This window comes from Sebastes fasciatus, chromosome 8 (assembly GCF_043250625.1).
Source record: "Sebastes fasciatus isolate fSebFas1 chromosome 8, fSebFas1.pri, whole genome shotgun sequence".
NCBI classification, from domain to species: Eukaryota; Metazoa; Chordata; class Actinopteri; order Perciformes; family Sebastidae; genus Sebastes; species Sebastes fasciatus.
In genome coordinates, this window is record NC_133802.1 from 31,431,972 (window position 1) to 31,450,185 (window position 18,214).

The 18,214-nt window shown below is 38.6% G+C and overlaps 1 protein-coding gene and 2 long non-coding RNA genes across 13 annotated transcripts in view; 1 reads left to right on the top strand and 2 right to left on the bottom strand.

Annotated features, from left to right (window-relative positions):
• Positions 1 to 18,214, bottom strand: part of LOC141773245 (uncharacterized) — a 237,809-nt gene that overhangs the window by 120,518 nt on the left and 99,077 nt on the right. The window lies entirely within an intron of this gene.
• On the top strand, positions 817 to 18,136 carry tmem201 (transmembrane protein 201). 10 transcript variants are annotated; one of them, XM_074644983.1, is made up of 13 exons: positions 817 to 1,060; positions 2,769 to 2,889; positions 2,984 to 3,172; positions 3,267 to 3,446; positions 3,608 to 3,972; positions 4,064 to 4,264; positions 10,304 to 10,506; positions 12,311 to 12,373; positions 12,463 to 12,756; positions 13,228 to 13,356; positions 13,459 to 16,858; positions 16,917 to 16,943; positions 17,122 to 18,136. In XM_074644983.1, the coding sequence occupies exons 1-11, from the start codon at positions 942 to 944 to the stop codon at positions 13,554 to 13,556; spliced, it is 1,962 nt and encodes a 653-aa protein (XP_074501084.1). In that variant the 5' UTR covers positions 817 to 941; the 3' UTR covers positions 13,557 to 16,858; positions 16,917 to 16,943; positions 17,122 to 18,136. The 10 variants fall into 10 exon arrangements, with proteins under 10 accessions (XP_074501084.1, XP_074501090.1, XP_074501083.1 ...); XM_074644989.1 differs by lacking the exon at positions 17,122 to 18,136 and having other exon boundaries at positions 13,459 to 16,627; positions 16,715 to 16,741; positions 16,772 to 17,083; XM_074644982.1 differs by having other exon boundaries at positions 13,459 to 16,943.
• On the bottom strand, positions 16,807 to 17,182 carry LOC141773205 (uncharacterized). The gene is made up of 3 exons (XR_012595035.1): positions 17,108 to 17,182; positions 16,990 to 17,076; positions 16,807 to 16,901 (listed from the first exon to the last, which is right to left on the bottom strand). It is a non-coding gene; the product is annotated as an uncharacterized LOC141773205 (long non-coding RNA).

Here is an 18,214-nt window from a genome sequence, read left to right on the forward strand (position 1 = left end):
ATGAATTGAAGTTACACCTAAGTAGTACTGATAATGCACACTATTTTTGTACTATTATTGTCAGTTTTTGGTGTGTATGTGGTCTACTGGGAGCCGTGCTGCTGACAGCTGCAGGAAGGAAGGAAGGACCTGCAATAGCGCTAATACTTTGGTTCTTTTACTTAAGTAAATTTCAGAATAATGCACATTATATTATCGGATTACAATTATTGATGTATTACGTCATGTTAATGTAGCAGCTGGTATTTGTAGATTCAATTTATTTATTATTATTATTATTATATGATTATTATTATGATTATTATTATTGTTATTATTATGATGTATTATTATATGATTGTTATTATTATTGTTGTTGTTATTATTTATTTATTATTATTATTATTATATGATAATTATTGTTGTTGTTGTTATTAATATTATTTATTTATTAATGTATTATTATTATATTAATCTGAATCTGCAGAGTAACTAACTTTATTGTGAAGTAAAATGTACAATACTGTATTTGATTGTGGTGGAGTAGAACAATAAAGTAGCAGAAAATGGAAAAAAAACACATTCCAACACTATCATACTCCCTCTGTACCTCACTGCGCGATGCTCAGAAACACACAAAAGCGTTTGATTTTAATAAATACTATCACCTAAAGCACTCAAAACATGGTGAAGACATTTAGATATGTGTGATAGTTTAATCATAAGTGGTAATAATTTAATGGATGGTACAGGCGACATACAAGGAATGAATAAACACATATTGGAACGCGTCCCAGGCAGTGACGCAGTTTCCGGTTCCGCTTCATGGGCGTGAACAAAAGAGGATCCCTTCCTGCCGCGTGCGCTTCCCGCGCCGTGTTCTGCGGTACCGAACCAACAACTAAACCTTTATATATCTCTCTGCTGTTGTTTGGTCGCTTCTCTTTCTAACCTCGCTGGAGATGGAGGCGTTCAACCAGCTCCTCCTGGAGTATCCGGAGTTAATGTACAGCGGAGTCGGAGCGACCGCGTCTGTAGCTGTTGGAGCTGCTGCAGCTGTGATCTACAAACTAGCTACCAGGTAGATTAACTACTATACTACTACACTACTATACTACTATACTACTATACTACTATACTACTACACTACTACACTACTACTACACGTGTTTATAGATAGTTATCACCTCAGGACAAACTGGGTTTATCATTAGCATTGATGTTTATGACCTACACGATATAATGCTGCCAACATTAACAGTCTAAATCTGTTCCCTGTTTACTGAAGAGTCTGTTTCTGTGCTAACTCTAAAGCTAACTGCAGCTAGCTGTGATGCTAGCTACACTAAACTAGCTAGATAACTTCTGATAGTTTTGTGACATTAATGAGAGAAATGGTGATTTTCACTGTTTTAATGCAGACAGTATCTAGTTTTTGGTCTTTTGCAAACTGCTGTGTGTTTACTCTGCTCAGCTCTATTTCTCTGTCTCTTGTTTTAATAAAACAATCCATAAAACAGTTTTCTATGTTTAAAACCTTTATATTTGGAGTAATTTACCTGTTGATATTAGATCAAACGTCTAGCTGTGATGTTAGCTAAATAACGTCCGATAGTTTTGTGACATTAACGTTGAGATAAATGGTGATTTTCACTGTTTTAATGCACACATTATCTAGTTTTGGAAACTAATGTGTGCATTTTTACTCTGCTCAGCTCTATTGCTCTGATAAAACAATCGACAAAATAGCTTTTTATGTTTAAAGCCTCAGCAATTTGGAATAATTTACCTGTTGAAGTTGTTGTTATAGTTTGCACTGATTTCTTCTCACTTTGAGATGAGCTACTCTTGTTATCAATGGAGCTGCCACTGTTTATACCTGCTAATCCACTCACACTCTATTGTTGATCTATTATTGGCCTCATTGTGAGTGTAATGTTTTCATTGATTAAAGTGTGTGGTTTGTCTTTGTCTGTTGCCGTATTTCCATTTTTGATTTAATCAATCACTCCTGTTATGAGGTGATTGTGATATATATTGGGACCCCCTCGAAAACGAGATGGTACATCTAAAGGGGGTTTATCCTAAGAAATACATTTGAACTAACATGATTGCTTTGAGTTTATGCATCAACAAAGTAACATCAGGAACTTCCCAAACTTTTGCACACCAAAGACCTCCAAACAGACATTCATTCAACTTTTATTTAAATCTCGAGATGATATCGAGAGTACAATAAAACATAATAAGTACACACAAGAACATAATTAACGAACAAGAAGCAATCAGCCAGACAACAATAGAACAATGTTAAAACAGTGACATTCAAGAGGGGAGTAGTAATCATGGATTTAAAATCACCCATTTATACAGTATACGGTATATTTTGTGTTTAATTTTAATGTGTTTTGTAAACTGTTCCCAGTTTTTGCAGCGCAAACACCAAAAGAAGTCTCCACATATTTAGTGTTTGCACGTGGGACTTCAAGCTTTAGCCGATCACTTGAACAAGTCGAATAATGACAAATGGACCAATTTAATAAGGACGGGATGTATGACGGCAAGTTGCCATTAAGGGCTTTATAAATAATAATAATTCAAGACAGACAAGAAAACTGTTGGAGAATGACAGACAGAAGAACATGTCAGCCTGCCGCTCTGCAAAGCTTCAAATACCTTTGAATATTTCTCACCGAAGCTAGATCCCACTGTGGGAAAACCCTTGTACCTCAGAAACACATCAGCAGGTTTGATTAACAGTTGCATCATGTCCACCTCTTATTTTACAGAAAGAAGCCAACCCACGCAGAAGTGAACTGCTGGTTTTGTAACCAGAACTCTGTGGTGCCCTTTGGGAACAGGAACTGCTGGGATTGTCCCAACTGTGATCAATATAATGGCTTTCAGGAGGTAAGTTTCAAAACTACCTGTGAATTATTTTCTTAGCATGTCAGTAAATTGTTTTTTTAATACTATTCTTTTTGTTGATCTGTCTTGTTTTCAGAATGGGGATTACAACAAACCCATCCCAGCTCAGTACATGGAGCATCTTAACCACGGAGTATCTGGTAGCCTTCCCACGACAACCAAGACACCGCAGACGGTTACCAGTCAGATGCTCTTGTGCAGAAAGTGCAATAAGAACCAGACTGTAGTGATAAAGCAGTTGGCCTCATTTATTCCACGGGATGATGTATGCACTTCTCTATTCACTACGACACTTTTTGTTTTTTACCGTGACTTAAAACTGTAAACAACAACTTAAATGTTTTTGTCTTCTTTTGTAGGAGAACTACGATGAGGAAATCGAGGCATACAAGCACCACCTGGAGCAGATGTATAAGCTATGTAGGCCGTGTCAGACAGTAGTAGAATACTACATAAAATATCAAAACCGTCAACTTCGAACAGTGCTCCTAAACCATCCACTTCGACGCAGCGGAGACTCAGACAAGGGCTTCGTAAAGGTCAGTGCAATCCAAAAATCCATAGAACACCAATAAAATAAACAAATGCAATAATGTTTTTAATATAATATGTCAACACTGGGTTTGCATAGCTTTTTGATTTCCATACGTTGTGAAAAAATGTCAGGATTCACAATGAAAACATCTTCTCTCTCCCACAGAGCTCCTACTCTGGGTCTTCTCCCACGGGGGTCATACTGTTACGGACCCTCGCCTTCCTGATATGTGCTTTCCTAGTCGCTACGTCTTTGTGTGATTTGTCATACCAGCCTACTCCCAGTGGTGGCCCACAGACATTAAGTGGTGGGATCATTCCTCCAAAACCTTCACTCCACAATGAATCCACCCACACCAACGAAAGCAGCGGAGGTGAACCCGTATGGCAGAGTCTGCTGGAGCTGCTCCCAGACAAGACTTTAGAAAATGTCAAGCTGGTGTGGCAGCATGGAAAGGACAACCAGCTGGCTGTAGTCTCTGTTGGCCTGTTGACCTGTCTCACTGCTATCTTCTTAGCAGGACTTGTGAGGTAAGCAGTCACTGCCTCTTAATTTGGAAAGGTCTTCCCAGACATGTTTTAATTTAAGCCAAAAACCGCTCATGTGTTGCTGCATTTTCAGGTTGAGGAGAATTGACGCCGTGTCCTCCGTCCTGTGGTTCCTCATCCTGTGCCTCCACCTGGCTGAGAGCTACGTGACCGATGACTCGGGCTGGATGGACAAAGCCAAGCTCAGCACCGTCTCCCTCTGTTGCCTCTTCAGCTTTGCCGCCGCAGTGGCAACTCGCAAATCGCTGGGTCCGAGAAGAGCCCGATATCGAAGGTCAGAATCTGAGCAGTAATGTTCAAATTGTTATTGTAGAGACTCCTCTTTCCACGTGAGGTTTGTGTTCATTAGAACCAGTTTGAAACACAATATGTAAGTGTTTCTGTGACAGAACAAGGTAGCTGATTTAATTCAGTGTCCATTTTTTTACCCATAACCCCCCTCTCTTTTTACTGCTGTGTGCGAATGACTGTGAGGTTATGACGTGAATGGCAAACTTGAAGCATAGGATTGTGTGTGTGGCTCATGATGGGAACAAAACACTAGTGCTACTTGCTAAATCACATCAAAACCTCACCTTCAAGTAGGGCTGCACGATTATGTCCAAAATGATAATCACGATTATTCGTTGATTTTTTGTATTTATTTTTAGGAACAAAATATTTTTATAGCATTTTTAATGTACAACTATTTGCATCAAAATAAGACCGATTCTTATTCACATTGCGTCTCCTAGAAGCAAAATAAAGTTGTACCAAAATTAAACCATCAGTGCACTGCTTTCACTGTTACGTTGTGCTACGTTCCTGCTAATTAACAAATAAGACTAAAAATAAGGTTCTCCGTCTCCTGAATTCGGTGCATTTTTGTGTACTACTCTTCTACTACTCTGGACTGCAGTCTCAAAATTCAGGCTGTAAGTTTAGGAAGTGCTTGATTTGATGTGAAGCACAGTTTTCTATGAGCATTTTAAATGTCAATATAGCAGTCAATCATGTTCCTTTAATTGTGGGAAGCCCAAATCGTGATCGCGATTAATATTCGATTAATTGTGCAGCCCTACCTTCAAGCACACATGCACGTGGTCTACAGTTGTCTGAAGTGTGTAAAATGTAGGAGATAAACATTGATTTAGTAGTAAACGGTATTAATGCACAAAAAATAAGATTGTATGATATGAACAGCTCACACTTATTAATCCCTCTGGTTTGACTCAATGATAGATTTCTTATTTTTTGGACTGTTTCAATGAGAGAAACTGACTTTCAGGAATCATGTAATTAAAAAATGAATCAAGAAATATTAAGAAACCAACACTAAGATATTTGGCTGCGTCCGAAATCACATACTATGCTCTACATACCCAACATGTGTACTTTCGTGTGAATTATAAGTAGGATGCATCTTTTCGGACGCACTGAGCAGTAATTTACGCTTTCACTTCCTTGCCGGTTGGAGATGCGTAACCGTGGTAACCCGTGCCAACCTCATGTGACCAAAACGATGATCTGTGAAAATCATAAAGGCTGAACTAATTTAAAAAATAGATTACATGTATGCCTAGCAAGGTGAAATCCTATACTTAGAACTTAAACTGAAGCGTTATTGACATCACAGAGCTGTCCGTCAACGTTGACGCCACTACCCCATTGCATTGTGCGATATTTATGCCGCCGTAGTGTCCAGCGTTTCCATACTGTAATATTTTCACTGGAAATAGTATGCAATTCGCGTACTATCGCGTAATATCTCAAATACTGTTTTAGCGTACTAAATAACATTAGCGTGGAATTTCGGACGCAACCATTAGTGGTCAAAAAGGTCGTTACAGGATGAGTTTTGTGTATATCATCATCCTGTTTATTGATCTTATTACATTTATATTCCTTATTAACTATAACAAATGTGTGATGGGCTGTTTTTAAGCCAATATAGTGTGATTTTTAACGTTAAAGTACCAAACTAGTACTACACTAAACCATGTATTCTACACTATGCTAGAAAACATTTTGAATGTACTCATTTATTTATTTATTAACACTCTGGTGTAACTAGTGGGTTGAAACTACCTAATTGCATGAAGTACTAATTTGTGAAGACGCCGCTGCAGGCCGTACTCCAGATGTGGTTTTTGAATAATCCCATCCGTCCTGTTTTGCGCCACGTCATCTACAATTTCTGAACAGAGAATGACCATGGATATTTCCAAAAAGTGTTCGTCGTGAGTCCTTTTGAAGTCACTATTTACTGTATTTATAACTGACGTCCACAAGGAATACAAGATCAGTGCTGGAAGGTTTTTCCATATGCGATATCTTTGTAGGGAAGTGGCTGCCGTAGCCTTTTCATCCCAAATTTTGTTGAAACGGTAGTCTTTTTACATGGCAGTGTGAGGTTCATATGCATATTGTCATTTGAAAACTAAACACATAGCTGCCTGGGAAAAGCAGTCACTAGTCCATCAACGTTTTTCCAAAAAATTTGTATTATTAGTTGTTGCTGTTTGATGCTCTTCTCCCGTCCCCATTAATGTGATCTTGTGATTTCCATTTGGATTATGCTTCAGTTTTTTTCCTCTGCCTTGAAATTAAGCATCTTCTTCACTGTAAACCAAAAATCCCTGCAACACATTTTTAATTTGTGTACTTTTATTTGAATTATGTTTTTGTTAAACTCTGCTGATGCTTAAAAATAGTGCCTACATGCTCGGGTTGTAACGGTATGTCGTGGTATGAAAGTTGACGGTTATCATAACGTGTACATTTGCTGATCTACGGTGCTGAATATAAGTGAGTGTGTGAGTTAAAGGATCAGTCAGTATATGTTAACTATTAATAATCATCGGACTTCATTATTTTAAAAGCTCACAGCTGATGTGTTTCATTTAGTAGTTAATTTAACATGCGACGGTGAAAAAAAAAAATTAGGAAGTGCTCAACTCTGCAGCTGAATATGGTCATTGGAAATCTTTCATAATGTAAAACTGGAAGCAAGCGTTCTGCTGAGTGTAAGAATCAAAAGTTGTGAGACTCGATATAATTTGATGTCCTAAGTAAGTTTCTAAGATTTTAATAGTAGCAAGTAGTCCTCTTTTTCTTGTTCTATATAAGAAAGGAAACACTGCATTACCGTTTGCAGCTAAAAACATTAGATTCTTCAGCACTTATTGCTTCTCTTGATCACTTCCAGCAACACTGAACTTTCCTTTGCCAGCATACTAACATGTTGATGTATTAAAAACACAGATGGACGTACTAGTTGCATGCGCTAACAATTCACCTCTCGTCAGTTTATTTTGTTTTACTTTGTTGGAATGTATTTATTTAACAGTTATGTGAACATGTATTACAAACTAATAGCTGTAGCAAGTGTTTATAGATTGTATTTGGTGGGTAGAGTATCTGTGAGGTTTAAATTGCATGTCGTGCCGTCCTGTAGTTGAGTTATGTTCTCACACTAGCACCTTTTGGTGTTGTAGTCTCAAAGCTTTAAATTGTGATATTTTTTTTTGCAACAAAAGTGTTGCCAAATTTGAGACATTAAAGATGCGGTTTGTATGAGTTGTAAAAGTTATACACAGTCAATACCTGACTCATAACCTACAGAGAAATTTACAAGCTTTGAAGCTGTTAAATAAAATATATAATTTTAATATTGTGTATCACGCTGTATAGTGCTCTAGCGTAGTGTTTTAACTAGGGCTGTCCTCAAACAAAGACATTCTTAGTCGACTAACACGTACAATTTTGTCGACTAAACGGTGAGTTGACTTAATCAACGGATCTGTGAAACTGAGTTTCTCCACAAAGATTCCACTTTAAATCTTGTTTTACCGAGATGTGCTCATAAGTTTCTTGGTAATAAGTCATTCAGCATGAAAAAAAAGCATAAAAATCAAATAAATAAATCTAAGAAGGGGGCAGTCCTAGTTTTAACAGTGATAACTATTGGATTCGTCGTGCCATAGCGTCGATCAGTAATTACCCAGAGTTGCTTTTCTACCTTTCATAAACTGCATCATGTGACAAACTGCATGTTAAACTCTTGACAAAGATAAGATTTTATCAGCATTAAAACACGTCGTTGCAAAACTTTTCTCCAGTGCACCGTGTTTTATTCTATCTGGACTTCATCTACCCTGATGAAAGCAAGATAACTGAAAACGTTACTGGACTGGAGAAGCGACATGTTTTAATTTAGATTAGGGCTGCAACTAACGATTATTTTCAAAGTAGATTCATCTGTCGATTATTTTCTCGATTAGTTGTTTGGTCTATAAAATTTCAGAAAATGGTGAAAAATGTCAATCAGCGTTTCCTCAAAGCCCAAGATGACGTCCTCAAATGTCTTGTTTAGTCCACAACTCAAAGATATTCAGTTTACTGTCATAGAGGAGGAAAGAAACCAGAAAATATTCACATTTAAGAAGCTGCAATCAGAACTTTTTCCCTTGAAAAATTACTTAAACTGATTAATTGATTGGCGATTAATTTAATAGTTGACAACTAATCGATTAATCATTGCAGCTCTAATTTTGATGGTCTCGTATTGAAGCACACACTAGTCTACATTGTGTGTGTCTCAAAGTAAGAAAAAGATAATTCAGTATTAGTATATTTGTACTTTTTGTTATATGTATGGTAAAATGTATTATCTTTGCCAAAGTTTTACATGCCGTGCCAGAAAGTTTGTGTCCGCTGTAAGCAGTGTGCGTGTTTGTTATGCTGTGATATATGCATAATATCTAGCCTGAGTATTTGGCTATTTGTGTGTTTTTTAGAGGATTTCTGTATCTACCTGTGTGACTGTTCACGTTTATTTGTGTCAAACATTCAACTCTACATTCACACGTTTATGTTAATTATTAATTTCAAGCTGCCAAATGCAACTGTAGCATTATTATAGCATTGCCACAAACGTATTTTGTGGTGTTTTAATAGCTGTAGAACTACCTTTTTTTAAACTAATTGAGTCGTGAATGTTTTTACTGCACTGTTTTTAGGGCTGCACGATTTTGAGAAAATATCTAATTGCAATTATTTTGACTGATATTGTAATTGCGATATGATTTGATTAGAGGGAATTATAATTTTTACATTATTTTCATTTTCATTGAAAAACATATTAAAGTGATTATGGTGTGATTTTTGCAGGGATCTGTACCAAACAAAGATGTTTTAAGTCTAGAATATGATGTGTAGGCCAGGACATCTCTGCAGCACCACAATATTTAATTTAAAATAGTATTTTGACACATATTTCCTCTTAAACAAACATATCAATTTCCTCCTCATCCTGCGATTTGAAAATTGCAGTAGGCCGTATTGCAATTTCGATAATATTTTGATTAATTGTGCAGCCCTAACTGTTTTTATTATGGATATGTAGCTAGCAAGATTATCCTAAATGTCACACCTAAATGTTTTAGTAATGTGTGTGATGCAGAAAAACACTAATGACACTCGATACTTACAAAAAAAATTGATTTTATGCCAAATCTTGATACTTTATACACAATTAAAGCAATAATTTGTAATTCCAAGCTGTAGCCTAAATAAGCTAATGAACTATATCTCAATTTGATCAGTTACTATGTGTTTATATAATGTGTAGTAGCCTCAGAAATGGAGCTCCGTCCGTGCTGAAAGGTTTCCTGCAACCAATGAAGCATACTGTGTTTTAGGTGCTCAAATGCTGAAACTGGGTGTCTTTTTTTTTTAATGTCGGGCTTCTAGTTTGAAGCCTTTGTAGGAAATACTTGCTGTACATGGACTGTAATAAACAGCTGTTTGAAAGGATATGACTTCTCTTTGTTTTCAACACAAACACACCGTCTTGTCCACTTGTGTGTTTCCAGTTTTTAAAACGGTTGCTTTATAACACAGCAACAAACAAGCTTGCTCAAGAGAAACTACTTTGACACATGGCATGTATGAGCCACTGACTGACTGACTGTCTGTTGTGGAAATGTGAGAGAGTTGAGCTGTTGTTGCTGGAGCTTTTGTTCTCAGTGAGCTTTCAGCTGCTGCCTGTTGTCCCGACAGCTGCTGCAGCAGCATTTCAGGGACAGCCGCCATTAATAAAAGTACTCCCATTAAACTGATATCAGAGCTGTATGGTGCAACGTTTTCTGCACCGATTTGATTTCAGACTCTCCTTACGCTTTGAGTTTATATTTTAATGTCAAAAATATTGTGTATTGACATTCGTGTGGAAGAGATAAATCTCATTTAAAGACTTTCTTTACACAGGAAATCACAATTGAAAGTGTCCTAAAGCCAGGTAGTAGACCGTTCCGTTGCTCTTGTGTTGCAGATTCCTTGCAGGCAGCTCTGCACTCTTCAGCAGCCAGGCTCCGGATCAGGCAGACTCCTTCGTCCTGGCCCCACCGCCCAACATCTACAAGCTCATCAACCGCCACCAGAGTCCTCGCGAGCGCAAGGCGTCCCCCTCCTCTCTGCCGGGACGCCTCAGCAGAGCCCTCTGCCTTGGCACCATGCCCTCCCTCACCAGGACAGGTAACATTAAAGGACCACTGTGTAACAACTAGGGGGGATCTATTGGCAGAAATGGAATATAATATCATAATAAGTGTTTTCTTTAGTGTATTATCACCTGATGATAAGACTTGTTGTTTTCGTTACCTTAGAATGAGCCGTTTATATCTACATAGGGAGCAGGGAACAGAGTCTGCCACATTGCAACCGTTTCAACTTTTCATCCATAACGCTGCTCGCTCCCATCGCCACCACTCTCTCGCTCTCTTGCTTCACCACTCACTTCCCACGTGCACACACACTCTACGCACTGGCTCTGCTCCAGATGGCTCTAGAGAGGGCCATTCGTGTTTTCACATCGGCCATCATAGCTCTCCAACACGCTTGGCACACGGGAGAGGCTTCAGTCTGTTTGCAATCTCCTCACCTCACCGCTAGATACCGCCAGATCTTGCCAGATCCTACACACTGCACCTTTTAAAATGATTTCATTTAGGTTGAGTTGACAATCACCTTTTTGGCATAATCTGAACATGACTTGTGTCATTACATTTAGTGCCATGTCATTTATTTGTGTGGTCACTACCTTCAACAGGTGCGAGTGGGAGTATTCAGTATACAGTTGTTTCATGGCTTCTCACAGCTGCTCAGACACGTTTTGATCTTGAGTTGCTTCTTGCAACATGCTGACTTGCACGCAGACAAGATTTATAATTGATAAGATTCAGTAGCTTTGCTTTCAGTTTCTGCCGTTTGGCATACATTTGGGTCATGCCACTGTTTCAAAACACGGGAAAGACCCACATAGTTTATGCCGAGGGGCTTTTTTTTCTTTCTTTTTTTAACAAACGCACAACATTTTACAGTTTAAATAAAACTTGTCAGTGCCATCTGGAGGACAAACTATGCAATGTAGACATATGATGTAAAAATAATGCATTTAACATGGAAGTAAATGTCAATTTTAGTCACAAATAAGAGGCTGCTCCTACCAGCTACTGTATTTAAAGCTCTTCTAAACGCAGCTTTAAATTCCGTAATTTAAAGCTGCGTTTAGAGTTGAAATGTTTAGTCAATTAATCAATTAGTCGATTTACAGAAAGTCAATCAGCAGCTATTTTGGATTGACGACGGATTAATCGAGAAAATCACTGTCAGATTAATCAACAATGAAAATGGGTATAGTTGCAGCCTGAGCTGCATTTCTCAATTTTTCCCACTAGGGGGCTGAAATTCATCAAAATCACCTGACAGATTGACCAACACCACATACCACTAACCTCTTTAAATAGGTATGGCTTAACATGTTAGCATGAAGTTACCTACTTTCAGTTTCATCAGACACAAAACAACATTAGATTTTATTTGGGTTTGTGTTTCTGCAGGTTTAAAGGACCAATATGTAATATATTTACTGTAATAATAAATCATAAAATGACCACATATGAAGCAAATCGGCACACAAACACAGACTTCTGCAGCCACTAAACTAGCAAATGAACTGGATCAACAGAGATAACGTTAACGTTAGATTCTACCCGACCTAAAAAGCCTCGCCACATCTCTCGGTGGTCCGTGTGCAGCAGGTTATCAAGGCAGCGAATCTTTGAGACACACAGTCGGTGAAGTGATTCTAACTACCCCGTGTCTAGAAGGTAACCCTGAAATTGCGAAAATTTGCGATAACTTCCGTCAATGTTTTGAGTTTGGACAGCAGTACCCATTCTAAAACGCTAGCTGTCAGTACTACATATTGTCTACAGCCCTGGCTCATGGTTGTGGTGAATGCTGTGATTGTATATTGTTTTTTAATCTTTATTTTCAGATTCCGGTTACCTGTTTAGCGGAAGCAGACCAGCCTCACAATACAAAGACTCCCCGTCCTCAGGTATTAAAACTCCTGATGATTTTGTGATCAGTTCCTAACCCCCTTTTCAGAGCCCCTTGAATGACATTTTATCTCTTTTTCTGCCACAGACTATTTTTCACTGATGTCTGGGAGCCGCCCGTCGTCCCCGGGCCCCTCTCCGGCTCCTTCAGTAGCCGGGTCCGTCACATCCAGTTCAGATTCCGCCAGACACCGGCGCCCCCTCATCAGCCCCGCTCGCCTCAACATCAGCGGACGGAAACTCCGGCTTTTCTCGGCGCCAGAAGCGGAACCCACGCTCATGTCCCCGTCTGTGTCTTCGTCACATTTCCACGTAAAGTCGGCCTCCTCCATTTACAGCGGCTGCTTTTCACCTGATACGTCACCGTTCCAGAGTCAAAACGGTGAGTTCAGCTGAGGTTAAACCGTTAACATGTTCATTTTTTTTTTTTTTTTAGCAACATGCATTGCTGTCTCCCTTCAGTGTCATTCATGATATTACCACCAGATGGCCAACATTCTCCAATCCTACATTTAGTGGCTTTACAGAGAGAAAAGATTTCATGTTCATTAATTACTTACTTACTTACTTATATTGTTTTTGTACACAGCAAAGCACAGCACACAGTGAAATTTAGCTACTGCAATTTAACACATGGAAGAGCTGGAAAACGTTGCTGGGGAGAGGGACGTCTGGAATTCCCCGCTAAGAAATGAATGAAATGCTGAGATATAGCTCAACTGTATATTGTTTAAATCAAGAAGCCCTTGCAACCCTCCATGAAAATTTGGCGACCCCTAGTTGGGGTCGGGACCCTCAGGTTGGGAACCAGTGATCTATGGCTTCATTATTTACCTGTTCTATTGCTTTGCAGATTTGAGTTCTCTGTTAAGGGACGGCAGTGTGATCGAAGAAGAAGAGAAGCGAGGCAGCTCCTCTGAGTCGTCCTCATGCCTGGTTGGTACTACTACACAGGGACCTGAGAACAGCCCTCCTACCAAAGGTAAGCAGTCTGTCTCATTTCAACATGGCAGAGGAGATGGATGCTGAGTCCTCGTCTGTCAGAAACAAATTACTAATTTTGCTTTCGCTTTGACTCCTCCAGGTTTCGTGAGGCGTCTTATCTGGCCGGGGCTTGTGCTGGTGAGCCTGACCTCCAACCTGTTCTTCGCCGGCCTCTACCTTTACAACAACTGGAGATGAACCGTTGATGGGTCTTCTGCTGCTGCTGCTGCTGCTGTTCTCCTGTGACCTGCACAGAGTGAGTAGGCCTCTGGCCTTTGACAACACTGCCGTGTCCTGTGGACCTGTAGGTTTATTCAGCAATGCCAGAAAACATCAAATATCTGGCAGCTACTTATTGTTTGCTGGTGCTTAGTGAAGAAGACAGATGACCGTTGACAGATTTTCAACAACGTACCTCCCATTTTGGATTGGCGTTACAGGAAAACTGAGGTGAAATCAAATATTACGCCTTTGAATTTGTGATAAATGATCTGGCCTTGGTTTGTTTTTTCTAGTTTGTCACTGCTCCTCTTACATGAACGCAGGTGCATGTGTAATTTAAATTTAAAGTAATTTAAAAAGGCTCAATTCTGACACTGATGACGTGAAATGTGCAATAAAATCGTGTACTGTTCAGTTGATGCTGCTTGGACACAGGGTCATGTCTTACCTACTTATACTGATTGTGATGAGTGCATTACCTCTCCCAACTGAATAACATTTCTGGTTCTCTACAATAACCAAAAAATGAAAATTAAAGGTATAATATGCAGGAGTTTTCTAAGAAAAACAAAACAATGTAAAGACTCATAGAAAAATAATCAATCATCACTGTTGAGTGTGTGGTGGTGTCTGTATCTGCAGAGACCCTGCAGCCCTCTGACTGTAGTTTATCTTATTTTGCTGTGTTCGGGACTCTTCAGCAAAGACTCTTTGGGTCCCACGTGGGTCAGTTTTAGTTGGACTGAGAGCAATGCTGAGCCACACACACTGCGGACCGGATGAAGCCTGCCCTTCGGCTGCATTCATTCAAAATCCGGAAACTCTGCACCTTCCCCACAGGCTTGTGCGGAGGTGTTCGGCGTTAGTTGTGTGTTTTATTCGTGCTTTACAAAATAACCGCTGTGAAATAATCAGAAAATAAAGTTTTTTTATTTCTCTGATTCACTGCTTTGTTCTCACTAACACCGCTCCCTCTCTTCATTCACTCTATAGCTCGCTTCACCAGCGTGTAATAGACCCGCCTGTCCACCCGAAGTAAGCGTGTCAGTGTCACGTTTTGTGTCACCGAGACGTGAACATTACATGCCAGCATGAAGGTGCAGTGTCTTTATAGTAACGGTTGTCACGTGACTGTTGTCACGTGTTGTGTAGTGACGGAAGTCTAACTTCACACTGACAGCTGTCACATGTACCGTATCGGTTTTATTTAGTCTACGTACGTATTTTAAGCCAAACCATGACATTTTCCCTAAACCTAACTAATGCCAGGATCAGACTACGTGATATTTTTGACGGTTACGATGGTCACTATGTCAGATTAGACGATTGAGAGTCATAAATTCTTGTCGTGACTTGGCCGCGACACATGACAGACTACACGTCGGTCCGCTGTTCCAACAATACACACTCTCCCGGCACAAACATGCTAAACTTTCTGTCGGGACGTTGTGAGGCGTCCCAGACACGCCGTCGGTTGTCGTGTATTATGACACACTACACAAGATGAAACGATTGATTTTCGCACACTCATTTAGACTTTCCCGATCCAACTCCACACCCTACGACAGCCGTGTCGGGCTATAATTGGGCCGATATCGTGTAGTCTGAACTGGGCATAAGTGGTTTTGTTGGCTAATCCTAAATGAGTGGCTTTGTCGACCACTGCTGGTACTGCACCTTCATACAGGCACGTAATATTCTCGTCTCTGCGAGGCAAAATGTGACGTCTGGTGGACAGGCGGGTCTTTTACATTCAACTTTGAATTCCGTGTGTTTACAAACGGCAACTGTCAAATGTAACATATTATACCTTTTTAAGCAGCATGTTACGTTTGTTTTGCAATCTTGAAAATTTTTACAAATTTTCACTTTGTAATGTCATAATTTCACAGCATCCGGTGTTTGCCGTTGTCTCTCTGTGTGTATTCAGCTGGGAAAGAGTGGTGTGTCAAACTCTATCCTGTCAGGTTGTTTTGTTTTACAGTTTACAGTCAACAGTTTTATATTCCATGTCACAATCATTCACTACAGAAATGGTTCTCTTTCACCAAACCATTTCCTCCTCCGTTATCTCTTATAGATATCCTGTTTACAGGCTAGTTCGTAAGGTGCAAAACTGAAGGTCAGGTGCAATATCTATATGTATATAAAAAGAAAATCACATTCACATTTCATGATGTTTGCATAAAAATAGCAGAGATTCAGATAGAAGTTTTTTCTCCTAACTGAGCTGTGAACTAATTTATACAGAACTTTTCTTATAACTTGTAGTCAAACATCTACATATTCAATTTGAATGCATTTGCACTTGTGTTTTTTTTTCTGAATTGTATGTCCACTCTTTGTGGTCGGTTGTGTTGTATTTTGAATATGTGATTTTAAATTGTTCTATTAGAGCTGAAGAGCACAGACGTTTGATTATTGTGAGTGTATGTTGAACATGAGTTACAAAAAGTTGTACATTTTGGACATTATGTAAGATGTATATAAACACGTTAGTTAGCTTAATAACAAATGTCATGCTTTTGGGTGTTTATTTTCACATGAAAATAATTGTATTGTTGAATGAACATGCACTCGATTTGAGAGGAAACACTGGGTTACGTGTTTTTCTCAGATACTTAATGCTAATTTGAATTTGTGGTAATTTAACGTAATAGTTAAACTATATTCAAATGTTTTATTGGGTTTTCAAACATTAAGGCATGAATACAGTCCTCCAACCAGTTAGTAGGAGTTTGAGAAGGGAATGTAATGTAGGGAAGTATTCCTGAGTTGGAGGCACCTGATAAAGTGAGATTGTGCACCGGATTCGACTGTTATCAGGCCATTAAATAGCCGTTATCAGTCACTGTAAGCACCATAGATGTGGGTCATTAGGGGCCTACTGCGCCTACTACATTGTAAAAGTGAAAAGGAAACTTAAAAGTAACATGTTCTAAAACTGAAGGAAACATTTTGAACAGAAACAAAAAAGGCTTCTTTAGGTTTAGGAAACAAAACTACAACTTCTTTAGGTTTAAGCAACAAAACTACAACTTCTTTAGGTTTAGACAAAAAAACTACGACTTCTTTGGGTTTAGGCAATAAAACTACAACTTCTTTAGGTTTAGACAAAACTACAACTTCTTTAGGTTTAGACAAAACTACAACTTATTTAGGTTTAGGCAACAAAACTACAACTTCTTTAGGTTTAGACAAAACTACAACTTATTTAGGTTTAGGCAACAAAACTACAACTTCTTTAGGTTTAGACAACAAAACTACAACTTCTTTAGGTTTAGGCAACAAAACTACAACTTCTTTAGGTTTAGGCAACAACTACAACTTATTTAGGTTTAGGCAACACTACAACTTATTTAGGTTTAGGCAAGAAAACTACAACTTATTTAGGTTTAGGCAACAAAACTACAACTTATTTAGGTTTAGGAAACAAAACTACAACTTATTTAGGTTTAGGCAATAAAACTACAACTTCTTTAGGTTTAGACAACAACTACAACTTATTTAGGTTTAGGCAAGAAAACTACAACTTATTTAGGTTTAGGCAACAAAACAAAAAACACTTTTAGTAATATTTGTTTGGGGGAAAACATTGTGTTCGTAGATATTTTAACCCAAAACACAAAGACAACTACACATTGTTGGTTTCAGACGGGATGCGAACTCCAGTCTCCTGGGTGAAAGCACCGTGTTTTGTTTCAAACTGTCTATACTACAGTGCCTGACTTCCACTTCTGCTCCTGTCATAATTACAACGGTTGCTGTCGTCTACCATGTGACTAGATGATAAAACCTACTAGTGGGTGTAGTAGGCCCCTACTGACCCACATCTATTGGGCTTATAGCGACTGATGAAGCCTGTTTAATAGCCTGATAACAGTCTAATCGGCTGGATTGTGGATTTCCACATCATCTGACTATCTTGGAGAAAGCCATGAAAATATTGTCTTTGAACAAGTCTGTCACGTTGATCAGGTCATTTCTGGACAATTAATTAAACTACTGTACAAAATTAAGTTTCTGAGAAAACAAAACTTGCTACTGAAAAACCTCTAAATGACAATGGGAATTGTAGAAGTTTATAAAATCATTATACAACCTTATAATGAATAATAGTTTTAGAAAGGTATTGTAACCTTTCAACACACTGTATGCAGATGTGTGCATTTGTACTTGATGTGTAACCTGGCGTATATTTTATTTCCTCTCTGCAGAAGGCTATTTCATTGAAAGATCACGTGTATGTTGAAATGTAAATATTCTTTCAACCATCTTTAATTTTCCTGAATGAGACAGACCTATTGTTTTCAGAATGTATTTGAGTTTTTATTTAAAGTGTAATCACAGTATATTGTGCTTTTTTTTTCTCACCGTTGTGTCAAATCAAAGGTTGTCCATTTGAGACTGTTTGACTGAAGAAGTGTATATTTAGGTTCTCCCACTGATGGTTGTTATTCCACTGTGTGTTCAGAAATGCAAATGTTTGGTCTGTATGAATGTAAGGAACAACACTGGCTTGTTTCATACTTTTTAAAATAAAGTGTTTTCTCTTTGTCCTGATTCATAAATCTGTTATTACTAGGTAATGTGTGTAAACTAGATTTGTGATCACCAGCATCTTTTCCTTCTAC